Source organism: Cavia porcellus, unplaced genomic scaffold, assembly GCF_034190915.1.
Source record: "Cavia porcellus strain 051 isolate PalLab524CR breed Dunkin Hartley unplaced genomic scaffold, mCavPor4.1 scaffold_28, whole genome shotgun sequence".
Taxonomy (NCBI): Eukaryota; Metazoa; Chordata; class Mammalia; order Rodentia; family Caviidae; genus Cavia; species Cavia porcellus.
This window is the reverse complement of record NW_026947511.1, coordinates 50,665,012-50,689,933: the sequence shown is the minus strand read 5'-3', so window position 1 is coordinate 50,689,933 and position 24,922 is coordinate 50,665,012. Positions and strand designations below refer to the sequence as shown.

The window sequence follows — 24,922 nt, the reverse complement described above, 5'->3', positions numbered from 1 at the left end:
TCTGGAGCTTTCACTTTGGACTTGAGGAGCACAGAGGGGCTGCTCTGCTGTCGGGAGGGCACCCCGGGGACCTGCTGTAAGAGTCTCTGCAGAGGCTCTGCCTCTTCTCTGCTTTCCTGGGATCCACCTGGGTCCCCAGCATTGGAGCCAGAAGCAGGGGCTGGGGCCCTGAGAACAGCTGGGGACCAGTGCCAGCTCCAAGGGTAAGGTGGAGCTTGGTTAGGGCTCATGAAGCTCTGAACGCTGCTAGCTGCTGTGTTCCGTGATTCTGAGAAGTCACAGCCTTCCCAAGCTGGGAGCAAAGAGTAGCAGGTAAGCTGGCTTTGAAAACACCAGTGCGCCAGGAGAAGGAAACCAGAGACCAGCTGGCAAGAGGAGGAGGGGGAGGAGGATATGGTGGGGCTGGGTACAGTGGGAGCAGGCCGCTTGAACGGTCTTGTTCTGGGAGTGCCCAGCACAGCTGGTGAGGGCCAAATCCTATTCATGTGCTTTAATAACATTTCCATAGCATTTACTGGGGCCAGGCCCAGTTCTACTTACACATAGTGACTACACATACAGATTCATGTCCTCCTCATTCCCAGCTTTTCAGAGAGAAACTGAAACCATGGCCACTGTGCAGATGAGTCAACCTAGGTGGGGAAGCTCATCCTCAGAGGCTCAGCCTGGGGGGCCACCCTGGCCGTTCTGTAGTGTTTTCCCTTCTGATGACCCCAGGCGGGCTTGTCCTCCTTCCACAGTAGGTGATTTGGGGATCTTTTCTCTAGCTAGGGCTCTTAATCTTCTCTATGTGTCCGCTGGTGCAGGGCCATGTCCTGGGCTCATAGCATGGAGGAACCTGGGCAAATACTTCACAGGGGCTAATGCTTCCAGGTGATACTGGGCACAGTCAGAGAGTGCCCCACAGCCCTCCCACAGGAGGTAAATGCATCCGTACTGTGGGGGTTGCTTCTGAGATCACAGATGGTGTGTGTGAAAGCGCAGATGGAGGGAGGGTTCCACCACAGGGATCCAGGTGTACAGGAAAGAGGGGCCTGGTCTCCCGGAAGACCTGGGCTACACTGTGGGTGCAGGGGGGTGAGGGTGGAAGATAACTCCCTTTGTTGGCTATCCAGATGGCTCCCTCACACCACTGCCTTCCCTGAAGAGGTGAGCGGAGCCGGGTTCTGTTGTTTGCAGGGGTCAGGATTGTGTGGGTCCACAACTCTGTAGCACCTTGAGCCTACAGTAATGCTATGCTCTTGCAGGGAGCTAACTGCAGCCCTGAGATTGGCTCTTTCCGCTGAGGCCCCCGGGACGTGGCCTAGATCTACCTCCTGCCTCCTCCTGCCTGGTGGTCTGGGCCTGCCCAGGGTGTCTCTCCTGGTGTCTGATCCATGGAGGATTCCTGCAGCTGCTGCCGGCTCTGCTGCCTCTTGTCCCTGTTTCTCCTTGTCCAGCTCCCTAACTGGGCATCCACAGGTGCGTAGTTCCCTGTCTCTCTTCTGTGAGGGTGGCAACACTTGGTCGGGATTCGATGCAATTTGTGGAATCTCTGGCTCCAAAAGGATCACATTTCCCCTTCATTAATTTTAATTAATAATTAAGATGGATCATGTGTTAAAGCAGAAAATAACAGCTTAGGAGTTTTTAAAAATATAGGATCTTGACAGTTGTCCAATGATCAGCTTTTCTGTATTGATGAAGGAGAGCACCAATAAAGTATGAACATTTCCCTGCTTGCTGGGTTGTAAACATCCATCTATACAATCTGTGTTCCAGATATTAATGTAGTATTAGGTGTAGTGTTAGGTGTTAGGTGTAAACACGTATTTGTTAGATAAACAAATCAGAAAGACTGTCCATTATTATAAAACTGACTTCCTAGGAGGCAGCTACTGCAGCCACAGCAGCTCAGACCACGAGAACAGCTCCTCTGCAGAAGTCTACTCTGGGTCAGTCAGCTTCCAAGAAGCCTGGGAATCTCAAAGAAATGGGAAGGCTTAGGGTCATAGTTTTCAGCTGGCCTGGTGCCCTGAGAGCTTGTCTAGTCCAGCACCTTCACTTGATAAGGGAAGAAACTGAAGTCCAGAAAGATTAAATCCTTGCCCAGGTGTGCGCTGGTGTTTCATGGAGAAGGAAGTGAAGAAGTCAGATTGAAATAATGGGACTTCTGGGAGAACATGGCAGACAGATAGCAGCAGCTACGGAGGCTCTCTGAGAGACCCAGCTTAGAATCCAGGAATGGTGCAGAGTGAGGAATCCTAACCAAGAGGAGATATGCCCTGCTGACCCAAGAACGAACTGGCTGAGAGAAACCAACTGGGAATGCAAACCTGGTTCTATAACAGGAACAGATAAAGCCTCAGTGTGGAAGCTGGAGCCCGAACCATTGGAAGCCACGATTTGGGTTTCCTGCCACCACAGCTGTGACTGAATCGGCTCGGCAGGGAGAGAGACACGTGAAAGCTCTGAGAATGGGAATCAGTGAACGGAGTTGAGAGCAGGATGGGCGGGGAGCTGTGCATTGACCTGCAGTGAGTGAGAGAAACTGGCACTCTTCCACAGTCTAGGAAGCTCCAACAGAGGACATTCTGGGACCGGGCAGACTTGCCGGAACAGGGCACTGTAGTGACTTCAGTCACATATCCCCCTCTCAAGCGGGATTAGTGAGCAGTGCCTAGCTTATGTGATGCTGCTGGCTGAGACCCAATAGGCTAGCAGAACCCAGGTCCCAGTGCCTGAAGGTGACCTGGAGGGGCGGCCCCCACATAGGCTGCCTGGTCGGTAACTCCCTGGTGCGCTGCAGTGGGCAGGAACACCTAGCCAGCACAATTCAATCAGACTGTGGCCAACAGGGAAGGAAGCTGGGCTTCCCATATACGCTTGCATATATAAGGAACAAAGAATATGGGAAGAGGGAGCAACAAGAAAGGCCCCTTGGCCCCCAATCCTGAGAAACAGGCAATAGCAGACCTGGCACCAACAGACATAAAGTGCTATCTCCAGAGTCTCATAGATGAGTTCAAGAATGAAGTTATTAATGACCTGAAGCTAGACATAAGCAGAATAGTTAGAGAAATGCTACGTACCACCCAAGAAAAAACAGATGGTGGAATGGAAAAACAGAAAAAGAGGGGAGAATTGTTTGATGGAGAAAATAGAGAAAGCATAGAATATGTGAAGCAGGTTCAAAGAGATTACCAGGAAACTAAAAACTCTATCAAAAGCTGGCACAACAGCTTGAAAGAAACTAAGGATAGAGTATCTGAACTGGAGGACAGATTTGTAATATGGGAGCATGAAAAGAAAAACTTCTTAAAATAACAAAGAAACAAACAGCAATAATACAAAGACTAGAAGATGATCACAAGATATAACTTAAGAATTAAGAACATAAAAGAAGAGATAGGGACACAAACAAATGAACTACAAAAGCTACTCACAGAAATAATCCAGGAGAATTTTCCTAATTTAGCAAAAGGTAAAGCTCCTCAGATGTATGCAGCATACAGGACCCCAGCCACCTACAACCCAAACAGAGCAACACCCAGGCATATAATAATCAAAATATCAGAAATCCAATATAAGAACAGAATATTAAAAGCCATCAGAGATAAGAAACAGATCACTTACAAGGGAATACCCATCAGAATTACAGCAGATTTTTCGGCACAAGTCATTAAATCACAAAGAGCTTGGGGGGAAATAATTCAAGCTTTGAAAGATAATAACCTCCAGCCAAGATTGATATATCCTGCACAACTATCCCTGGAAATTGATGGAAAAACAAGGTGCTTCCAGGATAAAGAGGAAGTAGGGGAATATGCAACCACCAATTCAACACTACAGAGAATACTGCAGGATATTCTAAAAAAGAAAAATACAAAGAATCCAGAAATAGTGGCAGAGAGGCCACAATGAATGGAGCAGAAAACAAAATGAAGAAGACACACTGACAACTAATGACAGAAAAAGAGCTCACCAGAAATGAGGCAGAGAAGATTGGATGATACGAACAGCTATTTTGGAGAAAACAACATCATAATAGGTAATGCTGATTTAGTATCATCTTGTTTTGAAGTCTCATCAAGCTTTGTTCTTCTGTCTCCATTGTATTATATGTGATAGTATAAACAAAAATTTTTATAGACAAGGAGATTATACAGAAACCATTGTTCATTTTCTGTTAGTTGATTCTAAATACCCTGTAATACTGTCATTCTCTTGAATGACAGTCCATCAGAACTCAGTGGTCTGCTCATATAGCCCTTGAATGGTTTTACATTGTTTTGATATACTTGATGCTACAGTGTACAAAGTTATACTCAAAGATTTCAAGGAAACAGACAATATGGTAACTCCTTTTATGTCGGGATTATCTTGTGGTGAAACACTATTTTGCTTAAATGGTTATGTTTTGATCTGCACTGTTTTGCTGTTATGTCGTCTTTTATCTCAATCTCCATTTTATTATTTACTTTTTAATTTTTATCCTTTTAATTAAGGGAAAAATAAATTAAAAAATAGCAGGATATATTATAGTAACCCACTTTGATTTACTATTAACTTGATTTGAAGCCCTGTATAGCTCTTACCATCTTCTTTTGACTGATGTTCCTCTATTCTGTTTTGCTTGATAGTACCAGGTTTGAAAGTTTAGGCAACAGCTGTGAAGATAGTGGTATTAATTATGACACCCATTCTGGTTGACTATTATCTACTTTTGAAGACCTGTAATGTCTCCAATGTTTTGGTTTCATTGGTTTTGTTCTTTACTGTTTTGTTCAATTTTATTATAAGTGATGATATAGGCAATTCTATTAGAGATAGTGGGAGGCATTATGGTAACCACTGTTGACCACCTTGTATTATGTTTTTACATTATCTATTATGTCCACCCTTTTGATTTGACTGACTCTGTTCTGTTATGTCACATTTGGTTTTACTCTCTTCCAAAAAAAAGTAATAAGAACTGTGGGAGCAATAAAACCCAAAATGTGTAATTGTCATTGTACAAAAGAGAGGAAAAGAAAGTGCTCTAAATGATATAACTGCATGTATATTTAAGTGTATAAGATAGGCAATGGTATTACTGAGTTTTGTTGGATCATTGAACAGAACTGTTTGGTCTCACTGTTTGAATGTCCACTATTTAAGCTTTAATTTTGTAACTTGAACAAATATTTCTAAGATAACAATATGTAATCCATTAACTAGTGATTTCCTACTGTTTATTTTTTTTTCTGAAATTCTGTATAAGTTGTATCCTTTTTTCTGCTTTTTTTCTTTTTCTCCTTAAAAAATTAAAAAAAATGACTTGGTGAACATGAGTTACAGCACACAGACAGGGTGGAGGGAGATGGACGGGCCTGTGCTGTGAGGGGAGTGGGAGATGGGCCTGTGCGGCAGCAGCGTGCTTGATGAGGCCACAGAGTAGCCCGGGTGCAGCCCTGGAGAGGAGAGCTGGGCCTGAGCACCTGCCGGGGAGGACAGTTCCTCAGTGCCTGGGAGAAGGGCAGGCAAGGGTTGGCTGGGCAGAGCTAGCCAGGGGTGCAGAAGAGTACAGCGGGGAGAGAGGGGCCCACTCTGTTGGGCTAAGGGCTCCTTGGGAAAGTTGGGGAGGGGCAGGAGGGCTTTGAGCAGAGTAGGGAGAGGCTTAGCCTGTTTGTTAAAAGCATCACAGAGGTGGAAGTTGGGAGAGGACAGACAGGGTTTCAGTCCTCTGTTTTACCCAGAGCAGAGTGAGGGTGCTGGGCTCCAGGTCAGAGAGCACAAGGGGTGAGAAGTGACATTTCCAATGCCCATGGCTGCTTGTCCCCAGAAAGCTAAGGTCTCTGATGGGTAGGAGGAAGGCCCAGCATTCCTCTTGAGTGTGAGGTCACAGGGGTGCTGTGAGTCATGAGGGCAAGAATTTCACAGATGCAGCCTTTGACTCTGTGTTTGAACACGTGCATATATTTCAGTGAAGGAGAAATCTGAATGGATGCAACCTATCTAGTATGGAAAGTGGGGAATTTCCTGGTGTGGTTAAATTATCCGAGTGTGCTCACCCATCTTGGCCTTGGTGTACCCTGTGGCTGGTTTCAGGTTTGTCCTGACACAAGCCAGGCGGAGGTGGGGTTCTCAGAGTGTGGTCCCTGGACCAACAGCATCCATCCTGTGGCCTTTAAAGAGTAAAGTAAAGGAATGAATGTTCTGGTGTCCACCCCAGAAAATTGGGCATGGAGTCCACTAATCTGTTCTCCAGGGCATCCTGTTGACAAAGTATGGGCTCCCTTTTGGGATCCCTGAGTTAGAGATTTATTTATGGAAGTCAGGAGCACAGGCTGAAGAAGCAGTCTCTTGGGTATCATTTTGGGTCACATCATGATGGTCACAAGACAATACTTCTGTTAGAACCACCACAACTCAGTCCATCAGAACTCAGTGGTCTGCTCATCCAGCCCTCGCCCCTGGCTTGCCTGGCTTTCCCACCTGGTGGTGTGTGGCCTTTGCCCTTTGTCCTATGTCTTCTCTTTAGTGTTCTCACTGCTTTGTGTCTGTCCGCAGAGGAGTTCCGGGTGCTTGGGCCTGAAGAACATGTTGTGGCAGTGCTGGGAGATGATGCTATACTGCCATGCTCTGTGTTCCCACCGATGGATGTGAGAAACATGGAGATGAGGTGGTTCCGTACCACGTTCATGGAGTCTGTGTTCGTCTATCGGAACCAGCGGGAGCAGACAGAGGAGCAGACAGCTGAGTATGCAGGGCGGACCTCACTGGTGTCGGAGTTTCTTGCCCACGGCAAGGCTGCCGTGCACATCCACAAGGTCCGTGTTTCTGACAATGGGTTGTATAACTGCTTCTTCAAGATGGGAAGCTTCTCTGAAGATGCCAGCTTGGAACTGCAGGTAGCAGGTGGGTTATATGATTTCTGTTGCAGGGACCTTGAGGATACTGGGTTTGAGATGAATGTCAGGGGTATTTAATTTAAACTGGGATTTTCTAAATGATGAATAGATGCTTCATACACTTGTTGATTTATTTGATATCAGTGCTATACATAGAGCTCCTCCAGTGTGTCCTTGTTCAGTGCACTAGGAGTCCATCAGTGGAACCAAGATTCCAACCCTATTAATTTTGTGTTCCAGAGTAAGAGGCAGAAAAATCACACTCAATTAATTGGTAGAAGCTGTTAGAGTGTGACAAGGTGTTAAAACACCAGACTGAGTGGAGAAATGTGGGCTGGGTCGTATGTATCATAGCACACGGGGGCTCAGGAGGGTTTTGCTCACAACTGGTACGTGGTTCCCAGGAAGTGAGTGTTTGGATATGTGGTTATCTGGGACCCTGAGTTTCATGCAGGGGAAGTACCATCCTGAAACCCTCAAGCCAGGAGCATGTCTGACATGTTCCTTGTATGAAGCTGTCAAGATTGGTGGGAAGGTGACATGAGGTGACAACACTGGCAGAAAGGGCAATTCTGGGATCAACAATGCCTGGTAAGATTATATCCAAAAGATGAGAAGTCTAAAACAAAAGAGGCCTTTATTATGAGAACACAGAGAGAGCAAACCAAAACCCCCGACTGCTGGAGTCCGGCTTTCTCTCTGGTGGACACATGGCATGAGAGGTATGTAAGTAGCCTCAGTTTGGGGTGGTACCTAAAGGGGCATCAGGTATGCACAGGTAGCCCATTGGTCTTTGTTTGGCACCATAGGTAAATTCCTAGGGGGCAGAGAAGATGGAGTCACAGGTAAATTCCTAGGGGTGGGGGAGATAGGTGCTCCTTGGTTCTGCCTCTAAGGCTTCACTGGCTACAGTGTCCTGTCTGGACCAAAACCCTTTCATATCCCATCTTATGACTATTATTATGAAAAGAGTCCAAGATTTCTCTGTTTAACTATTTCCTGCTGGCAGGGGGCACTGTATTGGAGTGTAGGGGAGTTGATGGGATGACGGTTAATGCCCAGGTAGACGCTGGTGCCAGGTGTTTTAGCCAGGACAACTTCACTGGTGAATGCACGTATGTTAGACTGGAAAAACAGAGACAAGATGTTATGAGGAGACATGGCACTGTCATATTTATGGACCCACGTGAGGTAAAGGGAAATGTGCCTTTGATTTAAATTATATCTTCTGTGGATATGGGAGGATCTGGTTTGGCCTCTCCATAGGGTTGTGGAAGGCAGAGATCAGCATGTTGTTGCAACAAGTGCTGGAGGAAGCAGAGGACTGGGACATAGTCAGCAAGGGGAGGGAGATTTTGGGGAGTAGGAAGATTGTGGAATAAGAATGGCCTGCTGTACATAAGTTCAAAAGGACTTAAGGAAGTAGGAGCCTGGGGAAGTGCCCTGAGCTTGGCTAAGGCTAAGGGCAAAAGTTGAGGCCAAGGTTGGTATAGCTCTAAAGTGAGTTTTGGAAGGTGTGTCTTTATGAGGCCATAAAGACACACTACTTTCTACTTTCCCTGAGGATTGTGGATGGTATGGGATGTGTAGGTGCCAGCTGATGTGTAAGCTTGAGGATACCTGCTGAGTGATCTGAGAAATAAAGGCGGGACCATTATCTGACTGAATACTCTGAGGTAGACCAAACCTTGGAATGATTTCTTGTAATATGACTTTGGTAACTACATCAAGGGTTTCCCTGGTTGTGGGAAAGGCTTCTATCATCCCGAAAAGGTGCAAACAAAGGTGAGAAGATATTTGAGAGTTTTGTGGCAGGGCATGTGTGTAAAATCTATCTGCCAGTGCTGACCAGGGGTGTGTCCTTGAAACTTATGGGTAGGGAAGGAAGGGGGTGCCATACGTCCCTGAGGAGAAGTCCTAGCACAGAGATAACAGGTGTGAGTAATCTTAAGAATGATAGCTTTTAGAGAAGGGTGTGTGACTATTGGGGCTAAGAGTTTGTATAGGGCCTGTGATTCTATATGAAAACAGTTGTGTAAGTCAGTGATGATGTCGGAGGCCTGTTGATGTGGGAGAACAAGTTTAGATCCCTGAAAAATCCATCCCTGAGTGTTTTTTGTGTAACCTGGCTTATGAAGTAGCTGTAACTGCTCTGGTGAATAATTAGGCTGAGGTAGACTGTTTGGGACTAATGCAAGAAGATGAGAAGGGCAGGGCCCTTGTGCAGCTAACTTGGCTTGTGAATATGCAAAAGCATTGCATTGAGCAATAGCATCTTCAGAGTTTTGGTGTCCTCTTCAATGAATAACTGCTGCCTGCTTTGGAAGTTGGGCTGTCTCTAGAAGTTTAAGGATAAGGGGAGCATTAATGATGGGGGTTCCCTGAGTGGTAATAAAACCCCGTTCTTGCCAGATAGAGGCATGAGAGTGTAAAATGCTAAATGTATACTTTGAGTCAGTGTATATATTTATAATCTTGTCCTTTGCTAATGTAAGAGTCCTTGTAAGTACAATAAATTCTGCCCTCTGCTACAAGGTGCCAGGTGGCAGTGGATTTGCCTTTATAACTTTTGACTGGTTAACTATTGTGTATCCTGCTTTCTTTTGGTTGTCTGTGTTTGTTGAACTGCCATCTATGAACCATGTGTCAAAAGCTAAAGAGAGAGGTGTGCTACTGATGTGAGGGAAAAGGGTGAGAGTCATCTGTGGGAACTCAATACAGTCATGATGAGGATGGCCCTCTGAGGGGGGAAGTAAGGTTGCCACATTAAGAGGGCCACTAGTTGCAATAGAGATGCAAGGGTCTTGAGAGAGAGCTAAGTGTACCTGTTAAAGGCAAGAAGGGGTCATTAGGGCAGGAAGCACCTTATGTGAAATAAGCTCACGTAGGTGATGAGGTGAGTGTATTGTAATAGATTGCCCTAATATAAACTTCTTAGCTTCCTGTGTCAGGAGGGCTGCAGCTGCAAGAGCTCAGAGACAAGGAGCCCATCCTTTTACTGTGTGATCTAACTGTTTTGACAAGTAAGCTACTGCTTGAAAAGAAGGTCTCTTTTTGTGTCCTAGTACACCTATCGTATTGTGGCCCTGAAAAGTAGTGTATAGAGTGAAAGGTTGGGTGGGATCAGGAAGGGTAAGAGCTGGAGCTTTTAAGAGAGCCTCTTTTAATTATGAAAGGAGGCATGTATGGGCCTAGTAGGGTCCAGGGGTTCTGATAAGGGACCCTTAGTGGCCTTGTAGAGGGGTTGAGCTAGGGCTTCAAAGTTAGGAATCCAGAGATGAAAGAAATTAGCTAAACCTAGGAAAGATGTAACCTGCTGTTTAGTTGTGGGCACCTGGAGATCATGAAGAATTGCCTTACGATCTGAGGTGATGGAACAAGTGGTGGGGGTGACAGCAAGACCCAGGTATTTGACTTTTGGGGAGGCTATCGGGGCTTTAGCAGGAGAGACTCTGTATCCATGATTAGCAAGGAAATTAAGAAGACTGGCTGAGTGGTGTGTGGCTAACAAATGGGATGGAGAACATAATAAAATGTCGTCTATGTATTGAAGAAGAACACTAGGTTTGAGATCAAGTTCTGTGAGGTCAGTAGCTAGAGCTTGACTAAACAAGTGGGGACTATCTCTGAACCCTTGGGGGAGTACTGTCCAAGTAAGTTGTTGAGACCTGAGAGTGTCTGGGTCAGTCCATGTAAATGCAAAGAGGTTCTGGCAATCAGGGTATAGGGGGATAGTGAAGAAGGCATTTTTAAGATCTATAACTGTAAAGTGAGTGGTGGAGGGAGGATATGAGAGAGCATGGTATAAGGATTTGGCACCACTGGGTGAGTTGGGTAACAGCACTGTTAATTACCCTAAGGTCCTGTACCAGGTGATTGGACCCATCAGGCTTGAGTACTGGGAGAATGGGAGTATTGTGGGGTGAATGGGTTTAAGAAAACCGTTGTCCAAAAGGCACTTAATTATGGGTTTAAATCCCCTTAAACATTGGGGAGCTATGGGGTATTGGGGAATGCAGGGAAAAATTGAAGGATCCCTCAGCCGGATTAAAGCAGGCATAGCAAGAGTGGGATTGGATGTGTCCCAAACTATGGGGTCAACCAGAGAAGGAGGAAGGGGATGGAATGGCTTTGCAACACATTGTGAGGCTGTTTGGAGGATTAGGGCTGCAGGGAGAGAGAAAGTAAAGGAAAAATTAAGCTTTTGAAGAAGGTCTCTACCTAAAAGGGGTGTGGGACATGTTGGGAATTACTAGGAAGCTATGGGTAAAGAAAAGAGTCTGGAATCGACATGGGATAGGCCCAGTTTGCACAGGCTGGGTAGGCTGCCGTCAATGCCCACAACAGAATTCAAGGCCTTACTGCAAGGTCCTGAAAATTCAGGAAGTACACTATAAGTTGCCCCCGTATCTACAAGCAGAGATATTATCTTACCTGAGACCTCCAGTGAGACTAGGGTCTCTGATAAGGTTATTGGAGTGGGGGCTGTGAGCCCCGAGCCTCGTCAATCTTCTGCAGCAAGTCCGAGCAGGTCAGTCAGGGACGAATCTGGCATTGACAAAGTCTCCTGTGAGGTCGAGGGATTAGAGGATGGCTTACCTACTCCCTGGCAGCTAGGACAGTCATTCTTGCAATGGCCCTTAAGGTTGCAGTATGGACATGGTCCTAGAGGGATGCCAGGGTTGGGGCAATCTTCTGCCCAGTGTCCTTGTTTGCTGCGTTTAAAGCACAGTCTGAGTGGGACTCGGGCAGCCACACCTTGTTTCAGATTTCTTGTCCTGGGAGCCCCGAGTGCCACTGCTAAGAGATCAGACTGATATTTAGCATACTTTAATTTTTGAGCTTGCTTTTCCTCTTTTTGAATTTTTTCTCTGTTGTTGAAGACACAGAAAGCTAATTTAAGTAGGTTCCCTTGCGGAGTTTGAGGGCTATGTTCAACCTTTTGTAATTTTGCATGAATATGGAGCAGACTGGGAAATAAAATAATAGTTAACAACAATTATCCCTTCATGAGAGTCTGGGTTCACATTAGTAAACTTAATTTCCCAAAGCTGATGTAGGAACACAGCTGGGTTTTCATTAGCCTCCTGGACCTGTTCTAAAAGTTTGTTATAGTTAGTGTGCTTGTGAGCAATCTTATTAAGGCCCACAATCAGACACTCAATTGTGTTATGTAACTTTGTTGAACCTTCACCGTTTTGATAGTTCGAGTTAGGATCTTGTTCTGGCACAGCTGCAGGCCCAGGTTCACTATCAGCGGTGTTTGCCTTATGTCTGTGATCAGCTTCTTTTTGAGCTGCTTGCCACAGCTGATTTTGCTCTTGTGAGCTGAGAACAGTATTTAGAATCACGTAAACATCTTTAAAATGTAAATCATAACAATTAGTAATAAACTGAAATTCCCTGATATAATTCTGTGGGTCAACAGAGAAGCTACCTAATTTATGGGTAATCTGAGATAAGTCAGAAAGGGAGAAAGGCACATATATATTAACAAGTCCTTCGGGGCCACCTTGCTCCCAAAGTGGTAGCAGAGATTGAGGAGAAGATTGCGGAGTAGATGGCCATTGGGCAGTCATCTGTCCAGTAGACAAGTGTGAGCAATTATCTGTAGAGTGGTCACAAAGCAGCTGCCAGTTACCCTGGGACGAGGAAACACTGGCAGATGGTGTCTCATTGTGTGCCCTCCTGTGATGCAATTGCTGTCCATGACATAGGGAACCATCATGTGGTCTGCAACAGGGTGGCTGTTGCTCATCACAAGAGGAGCCACAAGGGGGTGGCCATTGACCATGAGATCTGTCCCAAGATGGCGGTGCCCTTTCATGTGGCAGAGGGCCACCACATGGTGACCGTTCCCGGCACAAGCTGGAACAGTCACATGGCTTGCTGGAAGGAAACAGTGACTGAGACTTAGTAGGGTGGGCTGGAGGTGAGAATGCTGTAGGGGAAAGAGAATTTTCAGGAGAATAAGAGGCTGGAGACTGCGAGGAAGCGCTAACAGAGGGATTGGAGCCACTGGGAGAGTTATGGGCTCCGGGAAAGGGAAGGGAAAATGATCATACAGTGGGAGATAACTTCGAAACAGAGGGATTAGAGCTTCTGGGAGAATTAGGGGTTGAGGGAGGGGAAGACGATTGCATGGTGGGAGGTAATGGTGAGGAACGATTATGGGGGTAGGCGGGCAGCAGCCGGTAAAAAACCAGGGGTACTTCATCGAGCGAATCATGAGGGTAGGATAGGAGAGTTTGCAGCACAGCAGAGTTAGCTAAAAGTACCTGGGTGGGGGTACAAGATTTAATGAGAGACAGGCATGTTCTCAGAACAAGGAAAACCTGTACATAAGGGATCTGTTAACTTGTCGCCAGACTGACAGAAATCATAGAGGTTTTTGAGAATACAGGGGTCAAACATGCCCTCTCTGGGCCAAGGGTTGCTGATAAGTGGGTAGGTTGGCCAAACCTCCTGGCAGTAAAAAGGTAATCGTTTAGATTTTATGGTGCTTTTAATCTTAAGAGTACGTAGATGGGAAAATAGGCATTGTAGAGGCATCTTTTGGGAATTAGAAAAAATGTTTCCCATGACTAATTCAGGTAAAAAATGAGCCGTGGTCAGGTTTGCTGACTTCCATCACGGAAAAAGGGCTTTTAGGAAGCTTAATGAGAAGCAATGAACTTCCTGAGACATCTTCCAAAGTGGGACTGGCAGGAGGGGGCCCGGGTCCCAGCTGAAGCCTCTGTTGTCTTTAAGGCCCTTAGAGAGATTTCCTGTAAGAGACAAAAGCTTGGATAACTTTCATGTCCTGAAGCTTCAATTTTTCTTAAAGAGTACAATTTTAGTATTACAATTTTTGTTGTCACCTTTGTATTTATCGTTGTTTCTTTCATCCTACCTCAGACTGAACCGGTAAATTTGGGGCAGAGTTTAGAGGGGGAAAATGGAAATACAGAAGCAACTGGGGTTGTGTGTTTTGGCTATTTATTGTTTAGTGGCAGGAATATTGATAATTATGTGTCAATTATCTAACAATGCTGCATATCAAATACCCATTCTCTTATAGTCACTTTGTTTCTAGGACAAAATACATGACACAGTGAAGTTGATGGAGGGAAGTATGTTGGTTCACAGTTTCAGAACCTTTAGTCCTCGGCTGGCTGAATACAAGGCAGAAGCATCATCATGGCAGAGGAATGCATGTCAAAGCATGACAACCAGGAGAGAGAGCGAGAAGGGGACAAGAATTCCCCCTTCTGCCTCTGGTCCCCGAGACCCTCCTTCCTGTCGAGACACTCCCTCCTCTCAGCACACCCAGCTCTCCACTTGCCAGTAGATTAACTTGCTGATGGTGGTACTGCTCCATGCTACAGTCACCCTCACAAAGCCCTGCCTCTGCTCCCTGAGACTTTGGGGGAGCAGTTAGATCCAAGTCCTAACAATGGCCTGTGGCACTAAATACTGGATTAATTCTGGTGTTAGGGGAGCACAACTAATCTGGCCAGATTTGGCTAATCGCACCTGGATTTAGTGTATTTTTGGTGCTTTTGAAGAAATAGATTTTAAAACAGCTTTTTCCCACCCCAGAGATCCTCTTCAGAAAGATAGTAAAGAAAATGCTTCTCTTAACTGAGTAAGGATCAAACCAGAATGTGATATGTATCGTAGGCAGTCTACTAAGGGATTGTAAATAAACCAGAAAGAAATCTCACTTAGTTTATTTCACAGCCAAGCACGTACAACATTTTTCTTATAATAATCCTCAAATAAGGGAGCTTGAAGTGAAATTTGTCAACTTGTATGTCACCCTACACTCACTTGGTAATTGGAGTGAACATCTGTGTTATCTAGTGGGCCATACTTGGCATGAAAAATCTTTTTAAAAAAATAAACAAAATTCTTCACATCTTTGTGACAGGAAGCAGTTTTACAATTACGCTCTCCCGAAAGGAGTCTCAGGGTTGTTACCGCCTCGATGTTTTACATTGCTAGGTTATGGCTTCCCCATCCTTTGGGGAAGATGTCTCTGGAAGATGGGTCATAATATGGACAAAGTATGGCTCCAGTGTTAAAAATTAGCACACACATTTCAAGGAGATAAGGAATTTATTTGAAATTATAACTCTGCCAAGGGAAGTGCAATATAAGTAAGGAGAGGACAAGAATATTCTCTTATTTTCAATGCAGAGAATTAAAAAATGTTTCCTTTTTTCATGGTCAGCGCAATAGTTGGCCATGTGGAGTATGACTTGGTCTGGCCACATTTCTGGTGTTTGACTGGCTGTTGGCTGACCTTGGACAGCTTTAACTGGAAACTTGTGCTGCACAGGTGTCAGTTATTCCATTAGATGGCTTTGTCTAGGGGGTAGCACAAGATTTCTCTGGCCACAGACATGGCAGAAGGCAGATCAGAGTGCTGATCAAGCCTCCGTACCCATCACATAGGGTAAGGGCCAAATCAAGTCATGTTACTGAGACCTCAGGCGGGGACATAAAGGCAATGGAAAGTGTGTGGAAGAGGGGAGCTGGATGCTAAAATGGTGAAAAATTGGGATTTTTTATACTATGCTTATCACAAGTAGGACAACATTATCAGATTAGTGCTAGAAACTGGAGCTGAAGGTGTAAATGAGGAACCTTGGTAGAGAAAATTGATAGTAACCTGGGTAGAAGAGTAGAGAATTGAAGAGAAGCGGCCCCTGAATATAATTTTGAAGTGTTTGGGCAGCAGGTGTGGAGGCAGGTGTCCCAGGAGAATGTGTGAGGTGAGAAGCCAGGAGGTTCATGGATGGAGCCTTGGGGCGAAATCCCTGCTGTTTCCTCAGGACTCGTGGTTGGGGAAGAGGCCCCTGTCCTCTGTGCCCTCTAGTGTCCCTGTGCTCCGGCCCTCTGTTCCCTGGGGCACCGCCTGTAGGCTGACCCATGCAGAGGTCCCTTTCCAGTAGAACCCCAGAAGGTGTGAAGGTAGAAGGCGTTCCTTGGAGTTGTGTGACACTCCCGGGGTGTCATGGTGGCTTGCAGGGCACCCACATTTCCTCTCCTGCAGGGGTGGGCTCTGCCCCTCAAGTGCACATCCAGGGGCCGGAAGAGGATGGCGTCCGTGTGGTATGCAGGGCCTCCGGGTGGTTCCCAAAGCCCCAGGTTCAGTGGCGAGACGTCAGTGGGAAGAAGATCTTGGCATTCTCTGAGGCCCACACGCAAGATGCTGACCTGCTCTTCAGCGTGGAGGCCACCGTGGTGGTGAGAGAGGCCTCTGTGGGGAATGTGAGCTGCTCCGTCCTCAACCCCGTCCTGGGCCAGCAGAAGGCCATGGCCATTTTCATTCCAGGTCAGTGCTGCTCCCGCCCCAGCACATCTAAGGAGGGAGGCGTGACCCCAAGTGTGCTGGGCTGGCTGTCCTGGGCTGTGCCCCTGACTGTCTCTGCCTGGGCCACAGAGCCCTTCTTCCCACAGGCCTCTCCCTGGAAGCCAGCTTTTGCTGTGAGCCTGACTGTGATGGGGCTCCTACTCTTTGGGGCTGGCTATTTTCTGCACACACAACATTCTGGAAAGCTTCAAGCACAGCAGACACAGAAGAATCTGAGGCTGGCTAAGGAGGAGGATAGGAGGATAAAAGAGCAGGCACAGAAGGCAAAGGGTAAGCAGGGTGGGCAAGGCTGGGCAAGGTCAGAGCTGGGTGTGCCTGGGACAAGGTGACAGGGCAGGGTCGGTGGATCCAGCTGCCCTGAGACCTGGGCCCAGCCAGGGTGGCCGGAGAGGTGTGTGAGGACAGCTGGTGCTGTGGGGTCTTGTGTGGGTCTGGCGGTAAAAGTTTTAGGGAACAAAATAATTTTGTGGTGGGTTTTTCAGATACACAGTGTTTCCTCCCTTCGTAGCGGGAGCTCACGTTCTCTTCCCCACACTTTCAGATGAGCTCCAGGCAGAGCTGGGTAAGTCCTGCCCCCCTGACCTTACCGTGTCCCTTGGCGGCAGACGTCCTGGTTCCCCCGTCTACTCAGGATGTGTTGCTTTTCAGGTCAGAGGAAGGCAGCTTACAAGGCTGGTAAGTGACTCTCCTGGGTCCCTGGCTCCACATTTCACCTGTACTCAGGGGTCCCCTCTCCTTGTTTCTGTGTGGGCACAGATATGTAGATGCTCTTCCTGAGGGCTGAGGGGAGGCTGCTGGGAGGCAGAAACCTGCTGGGTGGCTCTTTCCCATCTGGGCGCTCTTTCCTGCCCAGACTTCGGGGCTGGTTACTGTGGTCATCCTGAGGTCTGTCCTACACTCTGCTTCTTATCTTGATCCCACTCTGTGTTCCATATTATTGGCTTCATAGCATTGAACATACATAGCCCTTGCTCTGCACCTGGAAGCCCAGAGAGAGACCCTGAGATCTCATTACTGGATCAGTATAAATGAGCGCTTCCTCCTGGTTCCTCCTAAATCACAGTCCAGGGTGTTTGTCCTCGGAGGCCCCGAAGGTCCCAGTGAATGTGACAGGGATAGGGCTGGGCTGCTGAACTGATAAGCTGAACTCAGAGCTGCCTCCAGTAGTGATGTCTAGCCCTAGAAATATTTCAACTGGGAATGGTTGGGGTCTTTACCCAAGAACTCCCCTCACATTGCTACATTCAATCCTTCCTTGTTTATTTATTTATTTTGTACCAGAGATTGAATTTACGATCTTGCATTTGCCAAGTAGGCACTTATGCTGATGAGCTAAACCCCAGCTCTTCCTTCTTTATTTTTGATATTTCCCCAGATATATCTTTGCTAAAGAAGAGCCGAGTTAATAACGTTTCTGACAATTACAGAATACTGTGTTTTGTTCCCTAGAATACCATCATGCATAGTATAGTTATGATTCCTACTAGGAAACTCAATTTAGATAGAAAGTGAGTTCTGGGTTTTGCTTTTGAGGTGCAGAGAGCTGTCCAGCAGCCAAAAGTCACACAGCTGAGGGACAGTGGGAGGCAGCTGTGAGGCAGCTTTCTCCTCTGTGCCTGTGGACTCTCCCAAGACACCCTGCTTTGTCCCACACGGAGGAGGCGTCTCCTTTGGCCTGTCCCCTCCTGGGGTTTTTGTCACCTGTAGAATGTAGGGGAGCAGGGCCAGGTGGCTCCTGCTGAGAGGCTTGTGGCTGGTGTATAACCAGGGTGTGTTCCCTTCCAGCCTGGAGGAAGGCACAGCTGTACCCGGGTAAGTGACGCTGACCCTCCCTCTGGCCTGACCTCCTGGCCTCTGTGGTGCTTCTTTCCTGTCAGAGCTGCTGCCCAGGAGAGCTGGGTGTTCTGTGGGTCACTGCGGCAGCCTTCCTGTGCGTAGGTCAATGTTAGCTTTAGCAACACCAGCTGAAACTCTTGTTCCACCGATAGTGAGGCCCTCAGAGACTAAGCCGAGCAGCTGATGACTGTAGCAGAGGCACTGCTGGTCCCAGAAGCCTTTATAAATCAAATTTGATTGAGGCGTGGAGGTGCCCACCTGTCATCCCAGCACTGTGGAGGGTGTGGTGGGAGGATCCCTGCAAGTTTGAGGCCAACCCAACTATATAGTGTGTTCAAGGCCAGCCTGAGCGATGTAGGGAGCCCCTGCCTCACAAAACCAAGCAACCAAGCAAACAACCAACCAACCAACCAGCAAACACAAAATCCACCTTAACTGAGGACTCCGGCCTTGCTAAAGGGGTCCTTGGTTCTGTTTGCCTTTTGCCCTAAACTCTTCTCCTCTAGGCCCAGTTCTCCTGTTTTCTCATTTCCTGCTGCTCCCTTGGAGTTTTAGTTTTGAGACATGGTCTCAGTAGGGCTATCAGGCTGGTCATGAACTCACCTGTAGCCTGGGCTGTGCTCCTCTCTGCGGTCTCTTGTCTATTCTGCTTCTAGAGCTGTTCCATTGTCTGTGGCCTCTTCTTCCATCTTCAAAACCCACAAGGCAGCCTGACTCACCCTGGTTCTGTGATGACGACTGTTGCTCTGACCACTGCCAAGCAGTCTTTGCTTTGCTATGTTCACCTGATTAGTTTGGGCTCACCTGAGTAGCCCAGGGTCATTTCCTCGTGTCCTGAACCTCTTTCTCCATCACATTTTTCAAGCCCTCTTCCCATACAGTTAGCACATTTATGCTTTTTGCATCTTGAGATGGACATACTTGGGGTGCCATCATGCTGAGGGGTGTCCTGGAAGCTGTCAAGCTCTTCTGGGAATTCTTGGGGGAAGCAAATGCATGGGTCCCTGTTTTTGGGTTCACGCACACCTATTGGGATGTTTTTCCTCCCACTGGCTGGGGAAATGGGCAGTCACTAGTATCTGCTCTCTCACTGGTGTATCTCTTTCCTGCTTTGAGGTTCTTTCTCTCCCATCCTAGAATCCTCTCCATTGACTCTTAACTGGGCAAAACTTCTGTGATCGTGTATCCTGAGTTCCCTCCACAAATGGTTTCCAGTCATCTTAAATATTTAATGCAGCAGATTCTTCATGAGTAAATAGAGGTCTTGAAAGATTTGATATCTATAATTATATCACAGGAAAACCATGGTATTTATAATTATATCACAAGAAAACTGTGATTCCAGGGTGACTGCACCTGAGAAGGCATCATTTGGTAGTGAAATCTGGGCATGATTTTCTGCATAGGGCTGTGGCCAGCATCTGGGTCCCAGTGTTACGTGCCCCTGGCCCCTGGGTGTTGAGCCTGGAGCTTTCACTGAGTACTTCCCCAGTGCTTTAAAAAGTTTTCACTCTGATACGGTCTTGCATGTGTGTACGTGGTGCAGGTCACCTGTGCTGGCAGCCCTCTTACCTCAGCCTCCCAGAGATGCGAGGGTAAGTTTTAGGGCACAATCTTATTGCAGAGGCTGAGGCAGGATGTGTCTGAGTGAGAACTGCTCACCTCAGTGTTTCCAAACCGTTTCCACCCTGCTCTCATAGCACTGTGTATTGAAGCTTGAGTGTCCTGAGCCATCTTAAGATCCCTGACTGAAATGTGTTCTTGTCTTATAGACTGGCTGAAGGAAGAGTTCCAGGCTTGTGAGTGATTCTGTGCTTTTGTTTTTCTTTTTCTTTTTGCCCTCCTCACTGTGCCCAGGGCTGCTGGCCTCCCTTTATGTTCTCTATGGTGATACAAATTTTAGCATCGTCATTCGTGTGGGGCGGGTGGCAGTTAATGCTGTCAGCCTCCCCTCCCTCTGGTAGCCAAGTGGCTATGACAGGTGTGAGTTGGGGTTGACTGTGTGCCTTGTTTCAGGAGAGAGGGATCTTGTGTGATTGACAACTCTCTCTCTCCAGTGTCTGTCATTCTGGATCCAAGATCTGCCCACAGATGCATCAGCCTCTCTCATGGAAACACAAGACTTACCTGCGATCAACCGAATTGGTTTGACATTTGCAGCGTGTTGGGCCATGAGGGCATCACGGCAGGAAGGTGGTGCTGGGAGGTGGAGATTACAAGTGTAGAGAGCGGCCAGTGGGCCCTGGGGGTGTGCAGGGAAGATGCCAACAGGGCAGGCTGGTATCGAGAGATGGTGGACAAGGGGTTCTGGGTTGTGGGATGGTTGAAAGCTGGAAGCTTGACCTATTTTCAACCCAACACTTGCAAGACATCTAAGGCCTTCTGGAGGGTGGGGGTTTTCCTGGACTACAGTGAAGGGAACCTCTCCTTCTATGACATGACTGCGGGGTCCCACATGTTCTCTTTCCCACAAGCTCCCTTTTCCGGGACTCTCTTTCCATACTTTAGCTTTAAACGTGGAACTGTGTCCTTGACCATCTGCCCCCCTGAGAGTGGTCCTTTTCACCCTGCACCCTTTCACAATTGTCCTTCTTTGAAGGAGACCCTGAAGTCCTCTGGGGAAGGACTGGGCTCAGGCTCTGAGGAGGGTGAAGTTGCACCAGGGGCAGACTCTCCCTTACTCTCCAGGGACCTGGGGGCTATGATCCCATAGAGTCCCTGGTGTCCTTGCGCCCTCTGGCTATTCCTGGGTCTGCGGGATCCTTCTTGCAAAGACCTAGCTTCCCCACTAGCTTCCTGCTCTGGGTTCAGACTCCCTGGTGTGTGGTCCAGGAGTATCAGCCCCTGTTTGTATGCCCATAAGGAAGATAAAAGTGGACTGTTGCTGGAACTGGTTTGGGAAGCTGACCCTAACTACAGTCCTTTTAGATACCAGTAGGTATTAAAAGGTCTCTCAGGGATTTCTCTGTTTTTTGTATAGAAAGGGCTGAGGGCCGGATTGTTGTGCAAATCCAAGGGGAGCTCACTTGATAGAACTTGAGTGATGCTGATGGACCCCCAGCCTGAGGGTGGGGCCGGATCTCTTTCTGCAGATTTTCTCTCTCCAATCCTGAAGCATTGTCAGCCATACATTTCCAGGGACATAAATGAGCAATTAAAGTTTCACAGGAGAGGAATCTAACACTCAAAACCTCATGTTTCTTCTTTTGGATGATGCCTATTTTTCCAAACCTCAGTGTATTTTTTTACCAGTGAGAGAGCTGTTCTGTGTTAATACCAAACAGTTTACCCTGAGGGTCACGTGGGCAGTATGGTTATTTACATACTGAGCATCCTGAGAGTTCCCTGGCCAGGTGTCATTTCAACCAGTTGGTTTTCATAAGGATACCGTGGTATGTCTATTTGTTTTATATGAACTATGTCTTAGATACCTTTAAAAATTTAGAATGTATTCACCTTTGAGGTTTGTTTCTACTGAAGTCTAATAATTGTTTATTTTCTCATATTAATTCATGTTTAATTTGATTTTAAATTTTTTGATACTTGGGTCTGAACTCACAACCTCACGCTTGCCAGGCAGGTGCTTATGCTGCTGAGGTAAATCCCTGGCCCTCATGTTTAATTTGTGAAAAATAACGGTTTTGAACATTTTTGAACATGGGACATTGTATTTCTACAGAGTATGTTATTGTTTTGAGACATTCTTGCTGCGAAGTTTAGGCTAGCTTTGAACTCATCACATATCCTGCCCTGGCCTCCAACTTATGGCAGTCTCTTGCCTCAGCCTCCTGAGGGTTGGGATTACAGATGTGCTCCACATGCCCAACTACTACAGACAGCTTTTCTTCATCTCCTGAGCTCAGTGGTATTCTTTTGCAATACAAAATGGACACCTTCAGGACTCTGAAATCGAATAGGAAGAAGTGCAAAAGCAACACTGAAAAGGGAGTGTTAGCATATCATAAAATTTGCAGTGATCTTCCTGCCTCAGCCTACCCAGTTCTGGCATTACAGGCTTGTGCCACAACTAGCTGCAGCTTTGAGCCAGGATATTGCTAACTTGCCCAGAAAGGACTTGGGCATTTCATCCTCTTGCCTCAGTCATACTGGAGCTAGGATTAGAGTTTTATGTCACAATGCCTGGCCTACTAAGTATTTTTTTTAATGTAACACACAGAAATGTCTAGAAGGCCCCACTGTGCTCACTTTTTGGTGAGGTAATAAGAAATACAGGCTCACATGATCAGAAATGTCAGTGTCCCCATAGCAGTGTGTTAAACCATACGTGGAAGAATTCAGAATGGCTGTGAGTGTGCCAGTGAGCTGCAGGATCCACAGTAGTTGAATGCTGAAACTCACTCCAGAGTCATCAGTGTGAGTCTGTCAAAAGCTGAAGAGCCTGTGTTGGAGGTTGGAGCCTGCTGGAAGCCTGAAGGACCTGGAGACCAAGATGTGATGGCAAAGGTGAAGGCTGGAGCTCCTCTGAATGGAAACTTCCTTCTTCTTTCCCTTTTTATTGCATCTGAGCTACAAGTCTATTGGTTAATGCCTCCCACATCTGGGCTGGGCCCTGCCCTTCAGTTTGCTGGCCTACCTGTCAATCATCTAGGGACACACCAGGGAATTCACTAACCTGTTAGGCTGCTCTTTCACAAGTCAAGTTGGCATATCATGATTAAAGATCACACTGTCCCAATAAGTATTTTGTCCCAATTTCCTGAAACAGCTTCTACCACTCTTAAAATTTACTGTCAGTGGTGAAAGAGGGCATTTTGTTATTCATAATGAGTACCTTTCCCTTCTTCTGAGTTTTGTTAATGAAGTGACTTTTGGACAGTTCCTAGACAACCCCAGGGTGGGCCAGGTTGTCAGGGGAAATAACTTTGAGATTAGAGGACAGTAACTGAGGCTGAAAATAGACTGGGAGGTTGTTTATTAATTCTCAAGAGTTAAGGATTTCATCAAACGTTTCTACATACTTCCAAAAGAAACAATCTGAAAGGACTGGATTCCAGGAGCTTCTGGGTGGACAAACAGGAATGCAGCCCTCTGTGGGGACAGACTGTCTGCGAACTTTGTCTGACCTTCCTCGATGTACACTTTCATCTCGTTATGCATTTGTGTCCTTTTCAGTATCTTTTATAATAAACTGGCCAGCAAGCAATGTATTTCCCCGTGTTTTGTCAGTCATTCCAGCAAATCACCCCAGCCGATGGGGTTGGAGGGTAAACTGAGGTTCACCTTTTACCATGATCGGTTTCTACCATGGTGAAGGGCAGACTTTTAGGGCTGAGTCCTTACCTTCATGGGCTCCATGAACTTCTTAGCAGAGTTTAAGTACAGGACACCCCAGTGAGGTATGCAAAGAATCCAAGAATTACTTGCTATGGGAGACCCCACATATTTGTCATCAGAAGTGCTCTAGTGGTATTTTGAAAGTGAAAAATATGCCTCACCGAGTTAGTACATAACTAAGTCCTTTCAGCCTCCCAATAAGACTCTGTCCTAACATTTTTGTGAGACGTGGTTTCAGTATGTAGTCCAGGCTGGCCTTGAACTCAGGGTGATTCTTCTGCTTCAGCCTCCCACGTACTGTTTTGTTTCTTGGTGTACAGCGAACTACTAAGCATACTACATATCAGAATGTTTTGTAACTGGCTGTACCCTTACACCAGGTCCATCACTGATTAGTTGATTTCTATAATTTTATATTTGTCTAAGTCACTTATGACTGTGAGAGGTATGTAGTATTTTCTCATTTTCAAAAGTTTGATCTTATAAAAGTTCTTTGTACAGGCTGTAAGGAGAAAATTTTAGCTCTAATTTTTAAAATATTTTCAAAATACTTAACTTTTTCGTGGGGTGGGGCAGGGTTTCACTACGTTACCCAGGCTGGTCTTGAACTCTTGTCTTAAGTGTCTTTCTCTGTTAGTCTGCCTAGTGTCAGGACTACTGGCATGCCCACTATTTCCACCTTACACCATGAGCTGACTAAGTAGTTAAAACTCCATTTTATTAACTTGAAAAATAGGAAATTTAGAGCTGTTGGTTATAATGTACTAACTCTCCCCTGAAGAATTCATGAGCAGCTGGAGGATAGGAAGAAACTTTTCTGGAAGTCCTTGTAAGGCCGGAGTTCAGATCTTCCATTCTAGCCTGAGAGCTCCTGGTCCTGTTCTCTTGGTCCCTTCTCATTTCATTAGCTTGCTCTTCTCCACAGCTGGGTGCCCTCCTGCTTCTGTTTCCTCAGAGTCTTTGGTTGACATGAACCTGTGATTGTTGCCCACCATGTTTTTCGTTCACCTTTGTGGCTGTTTCTCTCACCTCAGTGAAGGTTACATTGGTGGGGTGCAGAGTCCTTTAGGGGACAGGATCCTACAAAAGGAAAATCTAGGGAGTCTGGGGTCATCCTCCCCAGCAGCATCTGTTTCCTGTAAGCAGGACTCTTGGGTTGTGGGGAGCCTGTGACTGGGCTCCATTATATAACACCACTGGCTCCATCTTATGACAACCAGTAGCCATCTTAAAGATAAGTTTGTAGTTCTTAAGTTTCTGCTTCTCCACACCCTGCTGTTTCCCCCATAATCCTGCTCTCTTTCGTACAAAGATAAGTTTCTCTTGCTTCACACGCTGCCCATATCCCTGAAGCACATGCTCTTCCCTGTCATTTGAGACCACCTGCTGTTGCCTAGCTACCTGCTGACATCAAGAGCCTCAGCCCCTCACTCCCCCATATCCTATATATGTGTGACATTGCCTTTCAATAAATGAGACTTGATCAGAATCCTGTCTTGTCTCCATCCCTTGTGTCTCTTGTCCTTTTTTCATCCCTGCTCCTCCTGTTGGATTCCTG

The 24,922-nt window shown here is 46.6% G+C and overlaps 1 protein-coding gene across 1 annotated transcript; it reads left to right on the top strand.

Annotated features, from left to right (window-relative positions):
- Positions 1-23,237, top strand: LOC134473748 (butyrophilin-like protein 1). Its single transcript, XM_063239127.1, has 10 exons — positions 1-312; positions 1,248-1,461; positions 6,532-6,879; positions 15,913-16,194; positions 16,303-16,503; positions 16,775-16,795; positions 16,882-16,908; positions 18,019-18,045; positions 19,842-19,868; positions 20,127-23,237. The coding sequence occupies exons 2-10, from the start codon at positions 1,377-1,379 to the stop codon at positions 20,780-20,782; spliced, it is 1,674 nt and encodes a 557-aa protein (XP_063095197.1). The 5' UTR covers positions 1-312; positions 1,248-1,376; the 3' UTR covers positions 20,783-23,237.
- Positions 23,238-24,922: the final 1,685 nt, after the last annotated feature.